The sequence below is a fragment of the Neomonachus schauinslandi genome, chromosome 7 (genome assembly GCF_002201575.2).
Source record: "Neomonachus schauinslandi chromosome 7, ASM220157v2, whole genome shotgun sequence".
Classification (NCBI taxonomy): domain Eukaryota; kingdom Metazoa; phylum Chordata; class Mammalia; order Carnivora; family Phocidae; genus Neomonachus; species Neomonachus schauinslandi.
In genome coordinates this window covers 46742255-46760280 of record NC_058409.1, presented here as the reverse complement: position 1 = coordinate 46760280, position 18026 = coordinate 46742255, and the positions used below count along the sequence as shown (strand labels likewise).

The 18026-nt window shown below is 35.2% G+C and overlaps 1 protein-coding gene across 1 annotated transcript in view; it reads left to right on the top strand.

The window, feature by feature from the left end:
* Positions 1–18026, top strand: part of ADAMTS6 (ADAM metallopeptidase with thrombospondin type 1 motif 6) — a 306464-nt gene that overhangs the window by 194051 nt on the left and 94387 nt on the right. The window contains exon 11 of the mRNA XM_021702211.1: positions 15754–15861. Coding sequence (XP_021557886.1) covers positions 15754–15861 — 108 coding nt within the window. The remainder of the gene's footprint in view (positions 1–15753; positions 15862–18026) is intronic.

The window sequence follows — 18026 nt, the reverse complement described above, 5'->3', positions numbered from 1 at the left end:
TTTAGTGCTCTGAATATATCCTGCCAGTCCTTTCTGGCCTGCCAGGTCTCTGTGGATAGGTCTGTTGCCAATCTAATGTTTCTACCCTTGTAGGTTACATATCTCTTCTCCCGAGCTGCTTTCAGGATTTTCTCTTTGTCTATGAGACTCGTAAGTTTTACTATTAGATGTCGGGGTGTTGACCTATTTTTATTGATTTTGAGAGGGGTTCCTGTGCTTCCTGGATTTTCATGCCTGTTTCCTTCCCCAAATTAGGGAAGTTCTCTGCTATAATTTGCTCCATTATACCTTCTGCCCCTCTCTCTCTTTCTTCTTCTTCTGGGATCCCAATTATTCTAATGTTGTTTCGTCTTATGGTATCGCTTATCTCTCGAATTCTGCCCTCGTGATCCAGTAGTTGTTTATCTCTCTTTTTCTCAGCTTCTTTATTTTCCATCATTTCATCTTCTGTATTACTGATTCTCTCTTCTGCCTCATTTATTCTAGCAGTTAGCGCCCCCATTTTTGATTGCACCTCATTAATAGCCTTTTTGATTTCTACTTGGTTGGATTTTAGTTCTTTTACTTCTCCAGAAAGGGTTTCTCTAATAACTTCCATATTTTTTTCAAGCCCAGCTAGTATCTTTAAAGTGATGATTCTGAACTCTAGATCTGACATTGTACTAATGTCCGTATTGAGTAGGTCCCTGGCAGTCGGTACTACCTCTTGTTCTTTTTGTTGAGGTGATTTTTTCCGTCTTGTCATTTTGTGCAGAGGAGAATAGATTAATGAGAGAACAAAATGCTAGCAGAGTAACAACGTCCCCAGAAAATATACTCTAAACAAATCAGAAAAAACCTGAAGCAGTGGGAAAAGAAAGGGAAAGAGAGAAAAAAGAAAAAGATAAAGATAAAAACAGAAACAAACAAAACAAAACAACAACATAAAAACCAGAATGTGATCAAATATGATCAGTGCCACACACTAGATTTGGGGTGTATTTTGGTCTTTTAGAAGAAAGTGCCTCCCAAAATTTTAAAGAAAGAAAAACTTATATATGTACAAAAATAAGGGTTGATATGATGAAGGGATGGAATATGACTGTAAAGATGGAAATTATAAAAAATTTTATAAAAGGAATTGATAAGAAGTTGTTTGAAAAAAGAAAGAAGAGGATTTAAAAAAAGAAAAAAAAAGGGAGAGGATGTGATCAGGCAGGGGAACAGAAAACACCATATACTAGAGATTTAGGGTATATTTTGATCTGTTAGAAGAAACTATCTCAAAATTTTAAAGAGAGAACAACTTATATATATAAGCCAAAAATATGGGTAACTACTATGAAGGGATAGAATATGACTCTAAAAATGAAAAATAAAAATGTTTTTTTTTTTAAAAAAAAAGGGATTGATAAGATGTTGGTTGAAAAAGGGAAAAAGAAAAATTCAAAAAGAATAAAAAAAGAAAAAAAGACAGTTAAAAAAAAATTAACTTTGAAAGACTACAGAATCATGGTAAAAAAGCCATGAATTCTATGTGCAGTAGTCCCCTAGAGCTGGAGTTCTGCCGTTCTCATTGATGGGTAAACTTGGTCTTGGCTGGCTGTTCTCGCTGATCTTCTGGGGAGGGGCCTGTTGCCGTGGTTTCCAAATGTCTTTGCCGGAGGCAGAATTGCCCCGCCCTTGCCCCCTCCCAGCTAAGTAATCTGCTGGGGTTTGCTCTCCGGGGCTTTTGTTCCCTGCGAGCTTTCCGTACAGCTTTGGAGGCGGAGAGTGAAAATGGCGGCCTCCCAATCTCCGCCCCGGAGGAGCCGAGAACTCGGGGCCCCGCTTCTCAGTGAGCCCCCAGAGAAAAGCCGTCAGTCACTCCCGTCTCCCCGGTCTCCAGCCGCACTCCGTGCTCACCCGGCCTGTGACCGCGCGTTTCTATCTCTGGCACCCGACCCCGGGTGGAGTCTCCAAACCCAGCAGATCCCTGCGGTGCACTCCCGCGCGGCTCCTCCCGGGGGAGGAAGGTGAGTCTCCCCGGATCTGCCGCTTGTTGGGTCCCTGCTGGGGGAGCAGTGGCCCGACTGTGCCGCGGATCACGGTTTATGGCAACCCCGAGCTGAGAGCCCGCGCCTGGGCTCCGCCTCTGCAGCCGGCTTCCCTGCTCCGATACCTGGGAGCTCTGCCACACTCAGGCACCCCCGGTCTTTCTGTGACCCCGAGGGTCCTGAGACCACACTGTCCCGGAGGGTTCCACCCCCCGCTTAGCCACCAGAGTGACGTCCCTCAGCGGAGCAGACTTTTAAAAGTTCTGATTTTGTGCTCCGTGGCTCTATCACTTGCCAGAAGCGGCCGACGGAGGCCCCTCCCCCGCCGTCTATCCTCCCGAATATCGCCTCGGATTCACTTCTCCGCACGTCCTACCTTCCAGAAAGTGGTCGCTTTTCTTATGAGAGAGTTGTTGCTCTTCTTTTCTTCGACCTCCTGTTGAGTCTGTAGGTGTTCAGAATGGTTTGATCCCTATCCAGCTGAATTCCTGAGAGGAGACGAAATCCAGGTCTCCTACTCCTCCGCCATCTTGCTCCGCCCCCTGTCTCCTCTTTCTTTAGCAGAAAAGAATCATTAAAAGTGGATTAACAAAAACATTTTACAGTAATAATAATAAGTTTAAACTTAGAAAGAAACTCACTAATGAACCTATGTATTGTAGGGGATATGGGTGATCTTTTGCCTGCTCTCTAAAAAGCGCAGATTAATTCAGGACTCAGTCTCAAACATAACTCTACATTTCTTTATCCTATCGCTATAAATCATATCCTAAACATTGTTTTCATATATACTTACTGTTTCACTGTAGGTCAACAATATCCACTACATAATTTACTGATAACTATCAATTGGCGATTGCTACCATGACACTTTTTAACAGAAATGGAAGGAAAAAAAAAAAAAAAAAAACCCTAAAATTTACATGGAACTATTAAAGACCCTGAATAGCCAAAGTAATTTTGAGCAAGAAGACCAAAGCTGGCAGCATCATACTTCCTGATTTCAAAAGTGACTACACAGCTGCAGTAATCAAAATAGTATGGTACTGGCATAAAAACAAGCATATAGACCAATGGAACAGAAGAGAGACTAGAAATAAAGCCATGCATAGATTATCAGTGTATCTTTGACCAGGGTGCCAACAATACACAATGGGGAAAGGATAGTCTCTTCAGTAAATGGTATTGGAAAATTGGACAGCCACAGGCAGAAGAATGAAGCTGGATCCTTATCTTATACCATACACAAAAATTAATTCAAAATGGATTAAAGACTTAAATATAAGACCCAAAACTATAAAACTCCTGGAAAAAAAAAACCATAGGGAAAAACCTTCTTGATTTTGGCAATGATTTCTTAGATGTGACACCAAAAGTATAGGCAACAAAAGCAAAAATAGACAATTGGGACCTACATCAAACTAAAAAGCTTCTGTACAACAAAGGAGACAGTCGACAAAATGAAAAGGCAACTTATGGAATGGAAGAAAATATTTGCGAATCAGGTATCTGATAAAGGATTTATGTCCAAGATATATAAGGAAGTTGTACAACTCAATAGCAAACAAACAAACAAAACAAAACAAAACAAAAATCAAAAAAACCCCAAATAACCCGATTAAAAAATGGGCAAAGAACTGAATAGGCATTTCTTAAAAGAAGACATACAAATGGCCAATAGGAATGTTAAAAGGTGCTCAACATCACTAATCATCAGGAAAATGCAAGTTGTGACCACGATGAGCTATTACCTCACACCTCTTAGGATGGTTATAATATAAATAAATAAAAACAAACACAAAAGAAAACAAATGTTGACAAGAATGTGGAGAAAAGGGAACACTTGTGCACTCATGGTGGAAATGTAAAGTCGCGCAGCCACTGTGGAAAACAGTATGGAGATTTCTCAAAAAATAAAAAAATAGAAATACCATATGATCCAGTAGTCCCACTTCTGGGTGTATACCCAAAAGAATTAAAATCAGCATCTCGAAGAGATGTGTATATTCTCAAATGTATTGCGACGTTATTCAAAATAGCTCAGACATGGAAGCAAGCTGTCCACTGACAAACAAATGTAAGAAAATGTAAGAACTTACAATGGAATACTATCCAGGTCTACAAAGATGGAGATTCTGACATTTGTGACAACATGGATGAATCTGCTAAGTGAAATAAGGCAAACAAGGAAGTACAAATACTACATGATACCACTTATATGCGGAATCTGAAATAGTCAAACTTATAGAAGCAGAGAGTAAAATGGTGGTTACCGGGGGGAACCTGGGGAAAATTGAAAATGAGGAGGTAGCTGTTGAAGGATGCAAAGTTCATTTATGTAAGATGAGTAAGTCCTAGATATCTACGTGTACAGCATCGTACCTATAGTAAACAATACTCAATTGTGTACTTAAAAATTTGCAAAGAGGGTAGAACTTATATTAAGTGTTCTTATCACACACAATAATAATAATAATACATAGGATGGGAAGAAGCGGTGATGAATATGTTTAGGGCATAGTATGGTGATGATTTCATGGATGTATACGTATCTCCAAATTCATCAAGTTGTATGCATTAACTGTGTAGAGCTTTTTGCGTGTCAGTTATACCTTAATAAAGTGGTTTGAGAGAGAGAGAGGTGATTGGTCATGAAAAAGTAGATTTAAGGCCCAGGATAATATAAGAAAAATTTTATAGCTACCATAGCTTTGTTTAATTTATGGGAAATTTTTATTACATATGAAGCTTGTCACTGTTCACATAGACTTACAAATTAGCACATAAATGCATAATAGTATGTTGTACAATGTTATTACTTACTTCAATGTAGAACTGAACAATGCTTTATCAATGGGTCATGTATTCTGAATCCCAGATGGAAACACATGATCTAATACATGGTTTTACAATGAAACAGAATATTTTAAATAAAATTCTGCTCACCATTAACTATTACCTATGTCCTCGAATTGACTGATAGATTTTACTCAGACACTGTTTCCAATGAACAGCAGCCAACTCATTCTTGTGAACTTCAGACGGCAAAAGGTATGACAGGCATGCAAAGTGTTTTTTCTTTACCTGGCACCTGGCAGACATTCAGTAAACATTTCCCTTTCTTCTGTGAATATCTGTGTCATTCATTATACCAGTCCTCTATAGTTGATACGCTGGTAGTGCTGTAGGGGAATCTAAGTCATCTGTAATTGAGGAGCATATGAAGATATTCCAAGGCCCCCATTTTGACTCATTCACATCCTTCAGTCTCAGCTCAGTATTCTTTTCAGACAGGCCTGTCTGGTGCATCTATAGATAAAGACTTCTCCCAGTTTTTCTCTTCTCTTTTCTTCTCTTTCATATTATGCTTTTTATTTCCTTCATAGCAGTCATTGCAAGCCATAATCATTCTGCTTATTTGCTTACTCGTTAATTATTTAAATGTGATATTCTAGGTAAAGCTTTCCCTAACAATTTTATGTAAAATGGTGTGTGCACACATGCACATATGCATGCACACACACACTCCCTGTCATTTTCCTTCCTTAATTTTTCTCCTTAACATTTATTACTTTTAAACATACTATATATTTTGCTAATTCATCTTATTTTCGTCTGCTTTTCCTACTAGAATAGATTTTTCCATGGCGCAGAGATTTTGCCTATTTCATTCCCTGTTCTTTCCGTAACACATAGAACAGAGCCTGGCTCATGATAGGTGCTCAATAAATATTTGTTGAAAGAATGAACTGATAATTATAACAGAGCATAAGTTCCATGAGAGTAGGAATCCCACCTGCCTTGCTCATGGCTGTTTACATAGTGGCATGACGCTTACCTTATAGTATGAGCTCAAAAAATATTTGTTGAATAAATGAGTGAGAAGAATTATATGGTGAAGAGATAGTGGGAGAAGACCTTTGTGACTTTTTTTGTATATTGGAAGAGCTGACAGAAGGCTAGCGTTGCTGTAGCTCTCAAAACAAGTACTATATAAATGAGATAGAAAAAGAGGTTAGGAGCCAAATCTGTGTGCACCTAATAGGCTGTGTTAACAATTCTGGGTTTTTATCTTAAGAGCAATGGGTAACTATTGAAGGTGTTTTAATGAATAAGACCAAGGGGTATTGGTGTGCAGAAAATCACAGAATTTCAACAGCATATTGTGTCTTAGGAAACCAATGTAATTCTGTAATTGGGGGAAACCGTATTGGAAAATTGAAGACTTAATACAAAGTGATCTGTCTTCCTCCCTCTCCTTTTCTCTTCTCCTCCAAACACATTCTACACAGAGTCCTAAAGCAGCTCTGCCACAGTTGATACTCCCTTGTAGCAATGCCCTTGCTTTTCTATGTAAATGTAAATTTATTCTTTTCATGCTGGAAGGTACTGCACCATCACTCTGAGATAAAATGAATGAAAGTGTTTATGTATAGAAATTCCATAATTTTGACATAAACGTTGCAGAATCATGGGTATTGTGGTGGAAACAGAACATACAAAAAGAAAATATGACATAACTTTGGGAATTTTAAGCCTTCTGATTAATTTTGAATTTTTCCAGGGGAAATGTGTTTGTGTCACACACTGTATTTTACTTACAGATCATCAGTTAAGGATTAATGAGAGAATAATCTATAAGTGGCTAAGTATGCCATATTTGTTCCATACTTTATGTGATGACAGATTTTTAGGATCTAATATTAGAAATGGAAGATCACAATGAATATATAGGTTTATATAGAGAACTGGATTTATTAAATTATAGTAACAAAGTACAGTTGATATTTAGTCAACTCTACTGAAATGTGCACATTTTCTCACCTAAGGAAATCTACCCAGTAGGCCAATTTGTTATCAAAAGGTTGTTTGGTAAGCATAGAATTAAGATATAGGATGGTATAAATTATTTTTATTAACATGTTAATAACTATAATAATAATACCATCAAGCTATATCTGCCTGAATTATAACTATTTGTAGGCAGAGTAATCTGCTGGAGATAAGATAGTTGAGTTGTCTAATCAGTGTATCCTCCCTCTGGAGAGTACTTAATAAAGCCTGACATATTTTGTCTCTCAGACTCAAGTTTTTAATGTTTTCATGCTTACTCCCTTTTGTTTATTATTTTATCACCACCAATTAGTTAAGATTCAAGTCATTATTGCTTTCTATTTGAGAATCATTCTAATAAAAAGACCTTATTAGTCTTTTTAGGGAATTTTTGGCTACCTACCCAATTTTTTTTTTTAAGAGATGCAGATAACTTGGGAGAGGATGATAGTGAAATATTTAGAAGTACATATAAGGGAAGTTTAAAGAAATAGAGTTTGAGTAGCCTATAAAAAAGAAGGCTAAATGTTGGCCTTAAAACCATCTTCAGGCTTTGGAACATTTATTATAGTTTGATTGCTGGTAACAAGTTGTTCTCCTTCCCTACCAAGAGCATAAAAGAAAACAGTTGTCTTAATTTTTACAGCTGGAAGGTTGTAGATTAGGTAGTAGGAAGAATTTCAAGTTATTTTATATTGGAATGTTGTACCGAGGAAGATTGTAGAACCACTTTCCTTGCAGATTTTAAGGTGGTGTAAATATTCTACAGTGTGGTTTGATATGGAAATAATATTCATGGAATTATTTTGGCACTTCAATATTCTTTCAGAGTCCAACCATATATATTTATTAGGCATATACTTAACAAGAAGTTGATTTGCTTTTATTTTTCTTAAATTTCAACCCCAAATTTTAGGTCCAAAATTACTTGTATTAAAGATCACTTGTTTTTACTTTGGGTTTGCTTCTTAGAGGTATTTTTCAAAACCATTTAATCATTTTTTTAACCTCTTCAAATTGTTAATTATGTAACTTGCATTCCTAGATTTGTTCTTTGTTATACATATATGTGTACACATGTATATATATGTATATATATTTGTATGCATATATATATATAACAAAAATACATGTCTTTCTAAGATCTCTTGTATTTAAATTACCCACATAATAGGATTAACCTATTTAAAGCTGAAATAAGGGTACATTATTCTGTTTCTTCAGATGGCTACTAAACACCTGGAGCCAGGCCACAGGGTCACCATATGTTGGTTTTCAGTTTTCCTTTATGTGATACCGTGATAAGTAACCTTTCTAATCACTGATGCTCCTTTCTGACCTCTTCAGGCGCTGCTCTCCCCCTTGGCTGTCAGGATCCTTTATTGCAAACAGCTGTTGAGAGATGTTACTGATAGGTTAATGAGGACAAAGAAAATGTTTCATATTCAGAACCGAAGACCCAAGATGGCATAGGGTTTAGGGTTTTCCACGGGCAGAAAATGTGTGTATGTTTCTTCTATGATCCTTACATTTGTTTAAAAAAAATGAAAACAACAAAAACCACCTAGCATTAAAGAGCCTGTTTTCTCTTTGTATACTGTTTTCCTTCTTTAATGATATAATAATTATAAAATAGTTTGCTAGTTTTAGGATATCTCTTTCCTGCTTGTGTAAACTGCTAATTTTAATTTTCCCAGTTAAATCAAAGGGCTCTTCTTCCCATTTTTTAGTATCTTTTAAGAGCTATAGTTATGAAAACATATAGTTATAAAAACATTAGAAAAGATAATTATAATTTCTTTTATTATTTTGAAAGACTTTTTGAGTGTAAAATAATCAATTATTCTATTCTGATAAACAAAGACCTAGTTCAGTTTTTTACAAGCTTGTTTTCTCAATATCAGATACTTTATTTTACTTTAGATAATTACTTTAAAACTACAGCCCTTATATGTATTTTTATTATTACTTATATTTGCTATTTTTTATTGTTAATGTTTGCAAACAGTGTCATTCATTTGAAAAACCAAATAGACTAGAAGTCTGGGAGTTGATATTAAAATTTTAAATAAGTAGGAATATTTTAAATGTCTTGTCTCTTGGAAGACCATGGAATACTTTTGAGGAGTATGTTAACAGTATCTTTTAAAAATCCAAATACAAGGTATTATTACATTCAGAAGTTCCAATAATAATAATATATAAGTTGATGTCTAAGTTCATGTAATGAGTGTGTATGTTATGAATTAGTACATAGTAGTCTTAATTTGGAGATATCTTCCTTTAAAATACAGGTAAAGGATAAAAAGGTATTATGAAGATTGAGTTAGATTTTTATTTTACATTAGAATACAAGTAAACGTTTTCTTATTGGCTAGTGACTTTATTCAGTTGTGGAGCACTTAAATGGGAAAGTAGTTTAGTTGTGTGGAGATATTTTGGGCATTAATATCAGGTAGAGCTGATTCAAATCCAGGTTTAGTTAAGATTGAAGCAATTTGCTAAATCTTTCTGAGCATAATGTTTCTCACACTTTCTGAGAAGATTTTAGTGATGATTAAGTGAGATACAAATATGAATATGCCTTGCATAGTAGTTGACTGTATACCCTGAAAAAGTGTTAGTGTTAGTTCCCTTTTTTTTTCCTGCCTACAACATTGCTACTAAGAAGTTGTGAAGTGTATGCTTTAGTGTCTTCAGTAATAGGAGATTCAGTTTTATTTCATCATTGTTCGGTTTGGACTTTTGGAAGACTTCTCTATACATTGAACTCAAATCTGCTCCCCCGGCTTTTATCCATTTATTCAACTGACTTCTCTTCTAAGCTGGCATGCATATTTTGTCTCCAATCCTTTATATAACTTGCTTTTTAATGTCTAGGAGAAGAGTTTCAGTTTCAAAAACATGACAAACAGTAAATACAATCACTTTTCCAGGTATAAAAGCAGAAAATGCCAGAGCAATAAAATGAATAAAACATAATTAAATATCATTTATTTAGCTACAACATGTTTTTCTGTGATGAAAAGACACATGGGTATAGTAACAGACTGTGGAATGATGCCAGTATTATGATAAGTCTTGTTTGTTCATATATGATTGTTTCCTAGTGCCTTAATGATGTGAAGTTCAGGTGAGCTTTCTCACAAAGAAAAAATCTATAGTATTGTATAAAGTCTCATAGAAAAAAAACCTGCAAGTCCAAAGAATGGTCTTTATTGGACATAGTAGATCACTTAGTGCTCCATTCCCAAAGCTTTAAACAATCTATTACAATCATGAGGGTAAATGAAGAATCTATAATTATACATCCTTTGTGTTATTTTTTAAAAATTGACTGATAAAGACGATTTACCTTGAATCCAATTCTTAATTTTTATGAAAATAGTGTCTGTTGAAGGCAGATATCCTCAAAGACCTACATCTCTAAGGAGAAAGCATCACAAGCCACGGAGTAAGGCTACAAAGGATCAACTGATTAGGGGTGCTGGGATCAAACGCAGAGATTTAACAGTGCAAAGTTTTCTGGCTATGAAATTACCTAGGTTTTCAGTGGTCTGCTCTAACCTTATTTTTCCCATAAATCCTGTTTTCTTCATAAGTGGTTTTACAGAATGCAGGGGTTTTCACAGAATGCATTTATTACATTTCAGCAGAAAGCTTGTGTATATCAGAACAAAAAAAAAGGAAGGTAGGGATATGCCAGAAATGAAGAGTTTTAGTTCAAATGGCAAGCTGGTGAGCTGAAGTTTTTCCATGTTAGGATAGGAGACATCACCTTGGGTATGAGGTAAGGGTCGTTTCTACTCTGAAGAAATATCTAAATGGAAATGACAAGTAAGTGTCTGCCCTTTGCTTTGGGTGGGGACAAATAGCTCACATGAGAAATTGAAGCTCTAGGCTTGTGCCTTACATAAAAACAGAGTATGACTTTGTACAGTCTCCATACATGGTGCTGACCAAATAGATACTCATGAAAACTAGTGAACAAAAACCAAGTGAAACCTTGGGTTGTATGATAGAAACAAATGCACAAAGCTACACTTCTGCAACTCAGGCAGCACAGGATACTCTATGAAAAAACAGGATTCCCTGAAGGTAAGCTTGAAGAGAAAATAACAAACAACATGACGAAACAGTCCACCATGACATGAACAAGCAGAAAGATTAGCACCCCAATTGAAAAATATAGAGTAAATATGAAAAGAATTTAAGAGACATGGTGGTTAGAGTGACAATATCTAATATAAGTTGATTAGAAGTTCTGGAAGAATGGGGAAGTCGTATATTACAAATCTAATTCTATAACTATATATATATAATATAAATTATATAACTAATAATTTTTCAGAATCAAAGAGAGATATAAATTCAAAGCATGAGCCCCAAGTAGATAAATAAAAGAACACCTAGATACAGTGGTGAAACTGCACTATAGCCAAGACAAACTCTTGAAAGCAACTAGACTTTATCACAAAGAAACAGTGATTAGATTGACAAATGATTTTTCATCAGCCTTCATATATGGAATCCAGATGACAATGAACTTAATACCTTCAAATGCTGAGATAAGATAAATGTTAGCCTAGAATTCTATATTCAATTAAAATATCATTTTAAACATGAGGGTAAAAGATATATTTTTAAACAATGAAGAACAAGAGTCCCTTGGCGCCTGGGTGGCTCATTCAGTTAAACATCCAACTCTTGATTTCAGCTCAGGCCATTATCTCAGGATGGTAAGATCGAGCCACATGTCAGGCTCTGTGCTCAACAGGGAGTCTGCTTGAGATTCTGTGTCTCCCTCTCCCTCTGCCCCTTCCCCTGCCTCCATCTCTCTAAAATAAATAAATCTTAAAAAAAAAAAAAAAAAGGAACAAGAGTCTCTTGCTAAATTAACTCTGAAAGGATGCATGTCCAAAGAAAGAATTTGAATTCAGAAGATAGTGCTGGAACAGAAACAATTGAAAAACACCTTGATATGTTTAAAAAAACAGAACACTGATTATCAAGTTTTGGGCAGTGAGTGGTTCACAAGCTTTTAGATTTTTGTAGGCAAGGGAAATTTCTCCCTGAAAATTAGCAAACCACAGGGATGTTAACTTTTAATTTTGCCAAGTAGAAACATTTTGTCAAGACTGCCATTAACACATACACCCTGCTCTCAGGGACCTTACAGTCTATTGTAACACCTAAAAAGTAAAAAGAATAAAACTAATAAATAAGAAGAGTCTGTTAAAATAAGAAATTTAGTTTCATGAAAAAAAATCTAACCACATTGATATCACTCTTCTAATTTTGTCACAGAATATTAAAAATTCCATAGAGCAGTGCCAATCTATGGCATTTGAGCTATGTGTCTGATTGTACCCTACCTTCTGCCTGGTTCCTGTAAATTCTTTGATAGTGTTATTTTTTTCATTACACTAACGTAATGCCTGGTGAACAGTAGATGCTCAAGAAATATTCTTGAATGAATGGGAAATAATGTTTTGTTTTGCCAGGCAATCCTCCCAGTTGGTTAGAAGTTGAGCCCATGAAATTAGAGAGTCCATTTCCAATTTTCAGTGTCATGTAACAGAAATTTCCCTTAGTGAAGACTGTTGATAACTTCACTCTCCTTCCTTAACCTCAAGGGCAAGCACAGAAACCAAAATTTCTTCTAGAGTCTTCCCAAAATAAATTGTAGGGTTAGAGAAGGGAATCACCCCAACACAGGCAATGGTTTATTAGTTCATAGAAGTCATAGGAGTAATCTTAATAAATCTTAACTTCTCCTAAAAAGAAATATGAGTATGTGAAAGAGAATTATGTTCTGAGCTAAGATGGTGGGTAGTCAAAAAAATCATCAATCTCTCTCACTATATTCTATCATATTTATTTTATTTAGGGATATTAATCCATTTCCTATGATGGTTGTTATACAAATTCCCCAAGAGCCAAAAAATTTCAGAATGCATTTAACTTACTAGTGAACCAGCTTGGGACCTACCTTAGGGTCCTTATTTGGCAACTGATATACCTATGCATATATCCATGCAAATATATCATCCATGTTCTAGGATCCAGCAGTTTAAAGAAGGGTATTTCTAAATGTCTGAAAATGTTCTCTGGGTGCCTGGGTGGCTCAGTCAGTTAAGCGTCTGACTCTTGGTTTGGGCTCAGGTCATGATCTCGGAGTCATCGGATTGAGCCCATGTGGGGCTCTGGACTCAGCATGGAGTTCACTTGAGATTCTCTCCTTCTTCTCCCTCCCCCTCTGTGCCTCCTTGCCCACTCATGCGCATGCTCTCTTTCTCTAAATTAAATAAATAAAATCTTTTTTAATAAGAAGAAAATGTTCTCAAGTTCTTTCAGGAACTGTCCCTCTTGCTATCTTAGTATAAAATAAAATTTTCTTAGTTTTTATCTTTCAAGTGAGTATTTTTTTTATCTTGGGAAATCTTAATTGAGATGTCATGATCTCTATTATCCAAGTTGACATTCTAGATAAGATCTCTTTGAAAACTCTTCAGAGCCTTTTCTGAGACTAGTTTAACATCTTGGGAGTATTTCCTATACATAGATTTACAGTCCCATGCTTTAAACAGTAATTCGTGGGACGTTAATGCCATAGCAAAATCCCAATCCCCAGGAGCCCACTAGGTAATAAAGTCCTGTTAGCAGTGGGAAACTACCTTTAAAAATGTGTTATTCTCTGTAGGATAAGAAGGCTCTATCGAGGGCTGTACTGTGAATCTTGAGATTAAAGTTTTGGAAAAAATATCTTGAGCACTTGCCATTTTGGGTAGAGATTTTTCAAGGCACTTTTGGAAAAAAGAGTTTCTGTAAGTTGACCTCATAGTATGTTTTCCTCATAGATGCTATGAACATTGTCCCTTTGAATGATAGAATTTTCATTTCACAGTTCTATCTAAACTTAAGGTTCTTTGACCTCTGTCTAAAGTAAGATTTAGATCTAATAAAAATCATAAAAGATCAGGAGTATAGTCCAGGATTATGGATAAAAATTTTTTTTGGTAATCTCTTAATATACTTTTTTTAGCAATGTTTCTCTGTTTTAGTGAACACATTTTTCTTTGAATATGGGTATTTTTGATATATGGGATAATATTTTAAGACCCTAAAATGTTAGTCCTACTGTTTTTCTAATATTAAACTGAAATAATATATTTAGGAACTTATATTAGGAAACCATCTCCTATAAGAAAGGAACACTAAAATAGTATAAATAACCACATAAAACAGAAACTGAAACTTTGAAGAAAGTAGAATTTGCAGTACATTGAGTTGTAAGAACAGGAAAATTATCTTTATATTATGGTCTACAGTACATTTTGTTTATCTTTTGTAATGTTTTAACTCTCTTCTAGCTCAGTAGTTCTCCAAATAGAGTTTAAAGTAGATAAATAAAGTATATAGAGTAGATTTATTCAAAAGTATTTTAAAAGTCTAATAGAGGGGTGCCTGGGTAGCTCATTCAGTTAAGCATCTGCCTTTGGCTCAGGTTGTGATCTTGGGATCCTGGGATCGAGTCCCACATGGGGCTCCCTGCTCAGAGGGACTGTTGCTTCTCCCTCTCACTCTGCCCCTTCCCCCTCCCCTCCCCCACTCGTGTGTGTGTTGGGGGGGGGTGTGCGCGCGTGCGTGCGTGCACGCTCTCAAATAAATAAAAAATATTTTAAAAGTCTAATAGAAATTATATGGCTCCTTTTGTGCCTGGTGGAAGGGAGCATCCTAAAGAGGAGCCCAAAGAGATCCCCTCAATGTTATACCTTGTGAGGCATTTCCACTTGTAGGAAAGTTGAACCAGTGAATTAAATATGTTACCACTTCATTTCTGAATTATGTTTACATGACATAAGTTTTTACAATGATGTTTTGAGAGTAAAAAGAGCAGTTGGGAAATAATAGCAATAAAAGTGAATGTTATACATAAATTTATCTTTGCACTCCAGATTAATATATTTTTATTACAAATATGTATTTTATACTAAATGGTTCTAGTTTAACTAAAAACTTGTACTATCAGTAATGATGCTAGTCGGTGATCATATATAAAAAGAAATTGAAAATTTTGAGTATTTTCTTCAAAGAAATGATAGTGAAGACAACTCCAAACAACATCTGAAATATGTCAGTTATGAAAATGACACATAAATAGCAGCATTTGTTCAAAACCACATTTCCCTTTCATGCAGGTGGGCTACACTGATGATCTGCAAATAACATTGCTAGATTGTTCTTTATGAATTTTAGAAATTACTCCCTGCCCATGCCCATGGTCTCTCTCTTTTTTTTTCTTTTTAAAATGGTATTTGTTTGAATATTACAGTAGGTCTAGGAAGTCACCACCTGGTAACACTTTATTAGTAATTGGTAAGTTGGTACAATTGTACATTCTTGAGAGTAATAAACCTATTTCCTTTCTACATATTCATCCATTCTCCCTACTCTTCTACGGTAATGAAAAAGAATTTTTTTTAAGAATTCCTGTTTAAAGATTTATCCTTAAGCAATCTCTACACCCAATGTGGGCCTCAAACTTACAACCCCACAATCAAGAGTCGTGTGTTCTACCAACTGAGCTAGCCAGATGCACCAGTGCATTAGTGAAATTTCTGCACATTATTTTTTAAAGATCCTAATCAAAAAAACTAAGATATTCTTTATCCACTAAAATAAGAATTATAAAGAAAAATATTTAAATGATTCTGCAAAATGGGTAACACATCTTGTATAAGAATCTCCTCCAAAATCTTCATCTTTTATGCTTCAACAGCAGAAAAACACCTGGGATGTCTTTTTAAAGTAATGTGAGTGCACATAGGTATATTTTTTGGAAGAAGTGGACATGATTTTAGTCTCTACTTCTGATCAACTTGCTTTTTGCCTTCTTTCCTAGGAAGTGTGTAGAGAGCTCTGGTGTCTCAGCAAAAGCAACCGCTGTGTCACCAACAGTATTCCTGCAGCTGAAGGAACACTCTGTCAAACTGGGAATATTGAAAAGGGGGTAAGCTCAGATGATTTATTATCTGTTTGACAAGTAGACTAATCTGATCCATTTCTGGTGTTGGTATTCAACCTCTAGGAAATCATGCATACTAATTTAAAATGCACTTGAGAAAATAGTAGATGCCTAGCCTAATGAGTTAATTGGCACATATAGACATCTGCACATCTGCAGTGTTTGGGAAACTACAGTGACTATTTATTTTCTAGCTCTGTTAAAACTTTCTGTGCATATATGTATATATTTGTATAGAAAATCCAACAATAATCTTGTTGTCATATAATATAGTCTGTTTAGTCATGTAAATCTAGGTTTCTTTCTGATAAATAATTCCCAGGAAAATTATGCGACCCACAAATATATTTTATAACTAGAGTCAAACTAGAGTTGATTTAAAATTACAACATAAGAGGGCTAGTAGTAGAGGAATAATTAAACAATTTACTGAGCATAGAAATTGTAGCTAAGTAATTTTAGTTTCATCAGTCTAGTTTTCAGAAAAATATCATTATTAAGAATTGTTCAAATAGATAAGAATAGTTTACGCTATTTCTGAAATTCTTTAGGAATTGCTATATATGTGAATTCTAGAATTTATTGCTACATGCTGAATTTACAATAATAACTACTACTGTCTTCTGAATTCTTCCATTAGTTGGGGGACTTTCAACAAAGATTACACTGCATTTCAGGTTGCAATCTGATGTTTAAATAAAAGAATGAAAGCTTTTGGGCAGCTGTCACAGTTTTATTAATCCTTGCTGACGGCTTCATTCAAGACCTGTGACCTAGTGCCATGTTGATGGCTTTTCCATGCTGAGTTTGGAAATGTTGGTAAATTGTGCTAAATGTATGAATTGATAGGTCATTTTTAAAGGATTAAGGATCTTTTTTTGAGACTTTGTAAGTAGCCAGTAAAAATACAGAGACCTTCACACACTACAAAAAATTCTTTTTTTTCACTGAAGTAATAGAAAATATTAAGAACTGCATTCTTGAAACAACAGTCTAGGTTTATTTTGGAGTCAGCCGTTCTTGTCAATGACAAGTAGCAATTTACATCAATCTGTACTCAGAAGAAATACATAATAGTAAGGGGGGAAAGTTACAGTGAGAATCTCTTTATTTGCCCTTGATTGATTATTATTCTTGTGATCTAGTCCATGGGCCACAGTTTCTTTTTGCCTAGAATAATACTATCACTAAGCCTCATGGCTCTCTTTATTGTACTTTATTTTTAAATCCCAAGCATAAAGAATTCATTCTTTTAAACCTCTCATAGTCCTCCTACTAGCATTCTATAAATTATATGATCACTTCAAGTAAGGAAACCACAGGTAGTGGCTATCTGAGAACACATAGCTCAACCCCACTAATCATTTATATGGTAGGCACATATTTAATATCTTACCATTTGTGCTTAATAATAGGACCCTCAAATGTTATATCTTAACAGTATTTGCATATATGTGATAGAGGTAATATTTGTTTGGAAATTACCGACAATTTTGAGGGATACCAAGAAAACACTCTCAATAATATTAAATCTAATAGTATTGAATTTAAATTTGATAAACAGAGATATAATACTTTAAAGCATATACATGAATAAGCACAGACAGGAGAAAGTGAATAAAATGGGACGAAAATATATTTGATTTCTAAAGATTCACATTCTTTTTTTTAGAGCTTATTTAAGTAATCTCTATACCCAACATGTGGCTCGAACTCATGACCCTAAGATCAAGAGTGACATGCTCTTTCGACTGAGCCAGCCAGGCACCCCTAAAGATTCACATTCTTAATTTTGGATAGTGGTTGTCAACTTTTTGATCCCTAAATCGTTTCTTCAAATGAAATCTACAGAATTCTGATAATATACATTTGAAAAAATGGAAATACTCTTGTTAAAAGAACTCCTTGCCTACCTCCTTACACTGTCCTTGGACCCTTCTCAGCTTCTTACATGCCTCAACAGAACATCTTGGGCTCCATGAAAGACTATTTAAGAACTTTGTAAGTATAGCAAAGTTGGTGTACCAAGAGACGACTCATACTTACAACATCGTAGTTTCATATAGTCAATATGTTGGATTTCACTATCTAAAATTAATCTACAGGGCTCCATGCTAGGCGTAGAGCCTACTTAAACAAATATTAAAAAA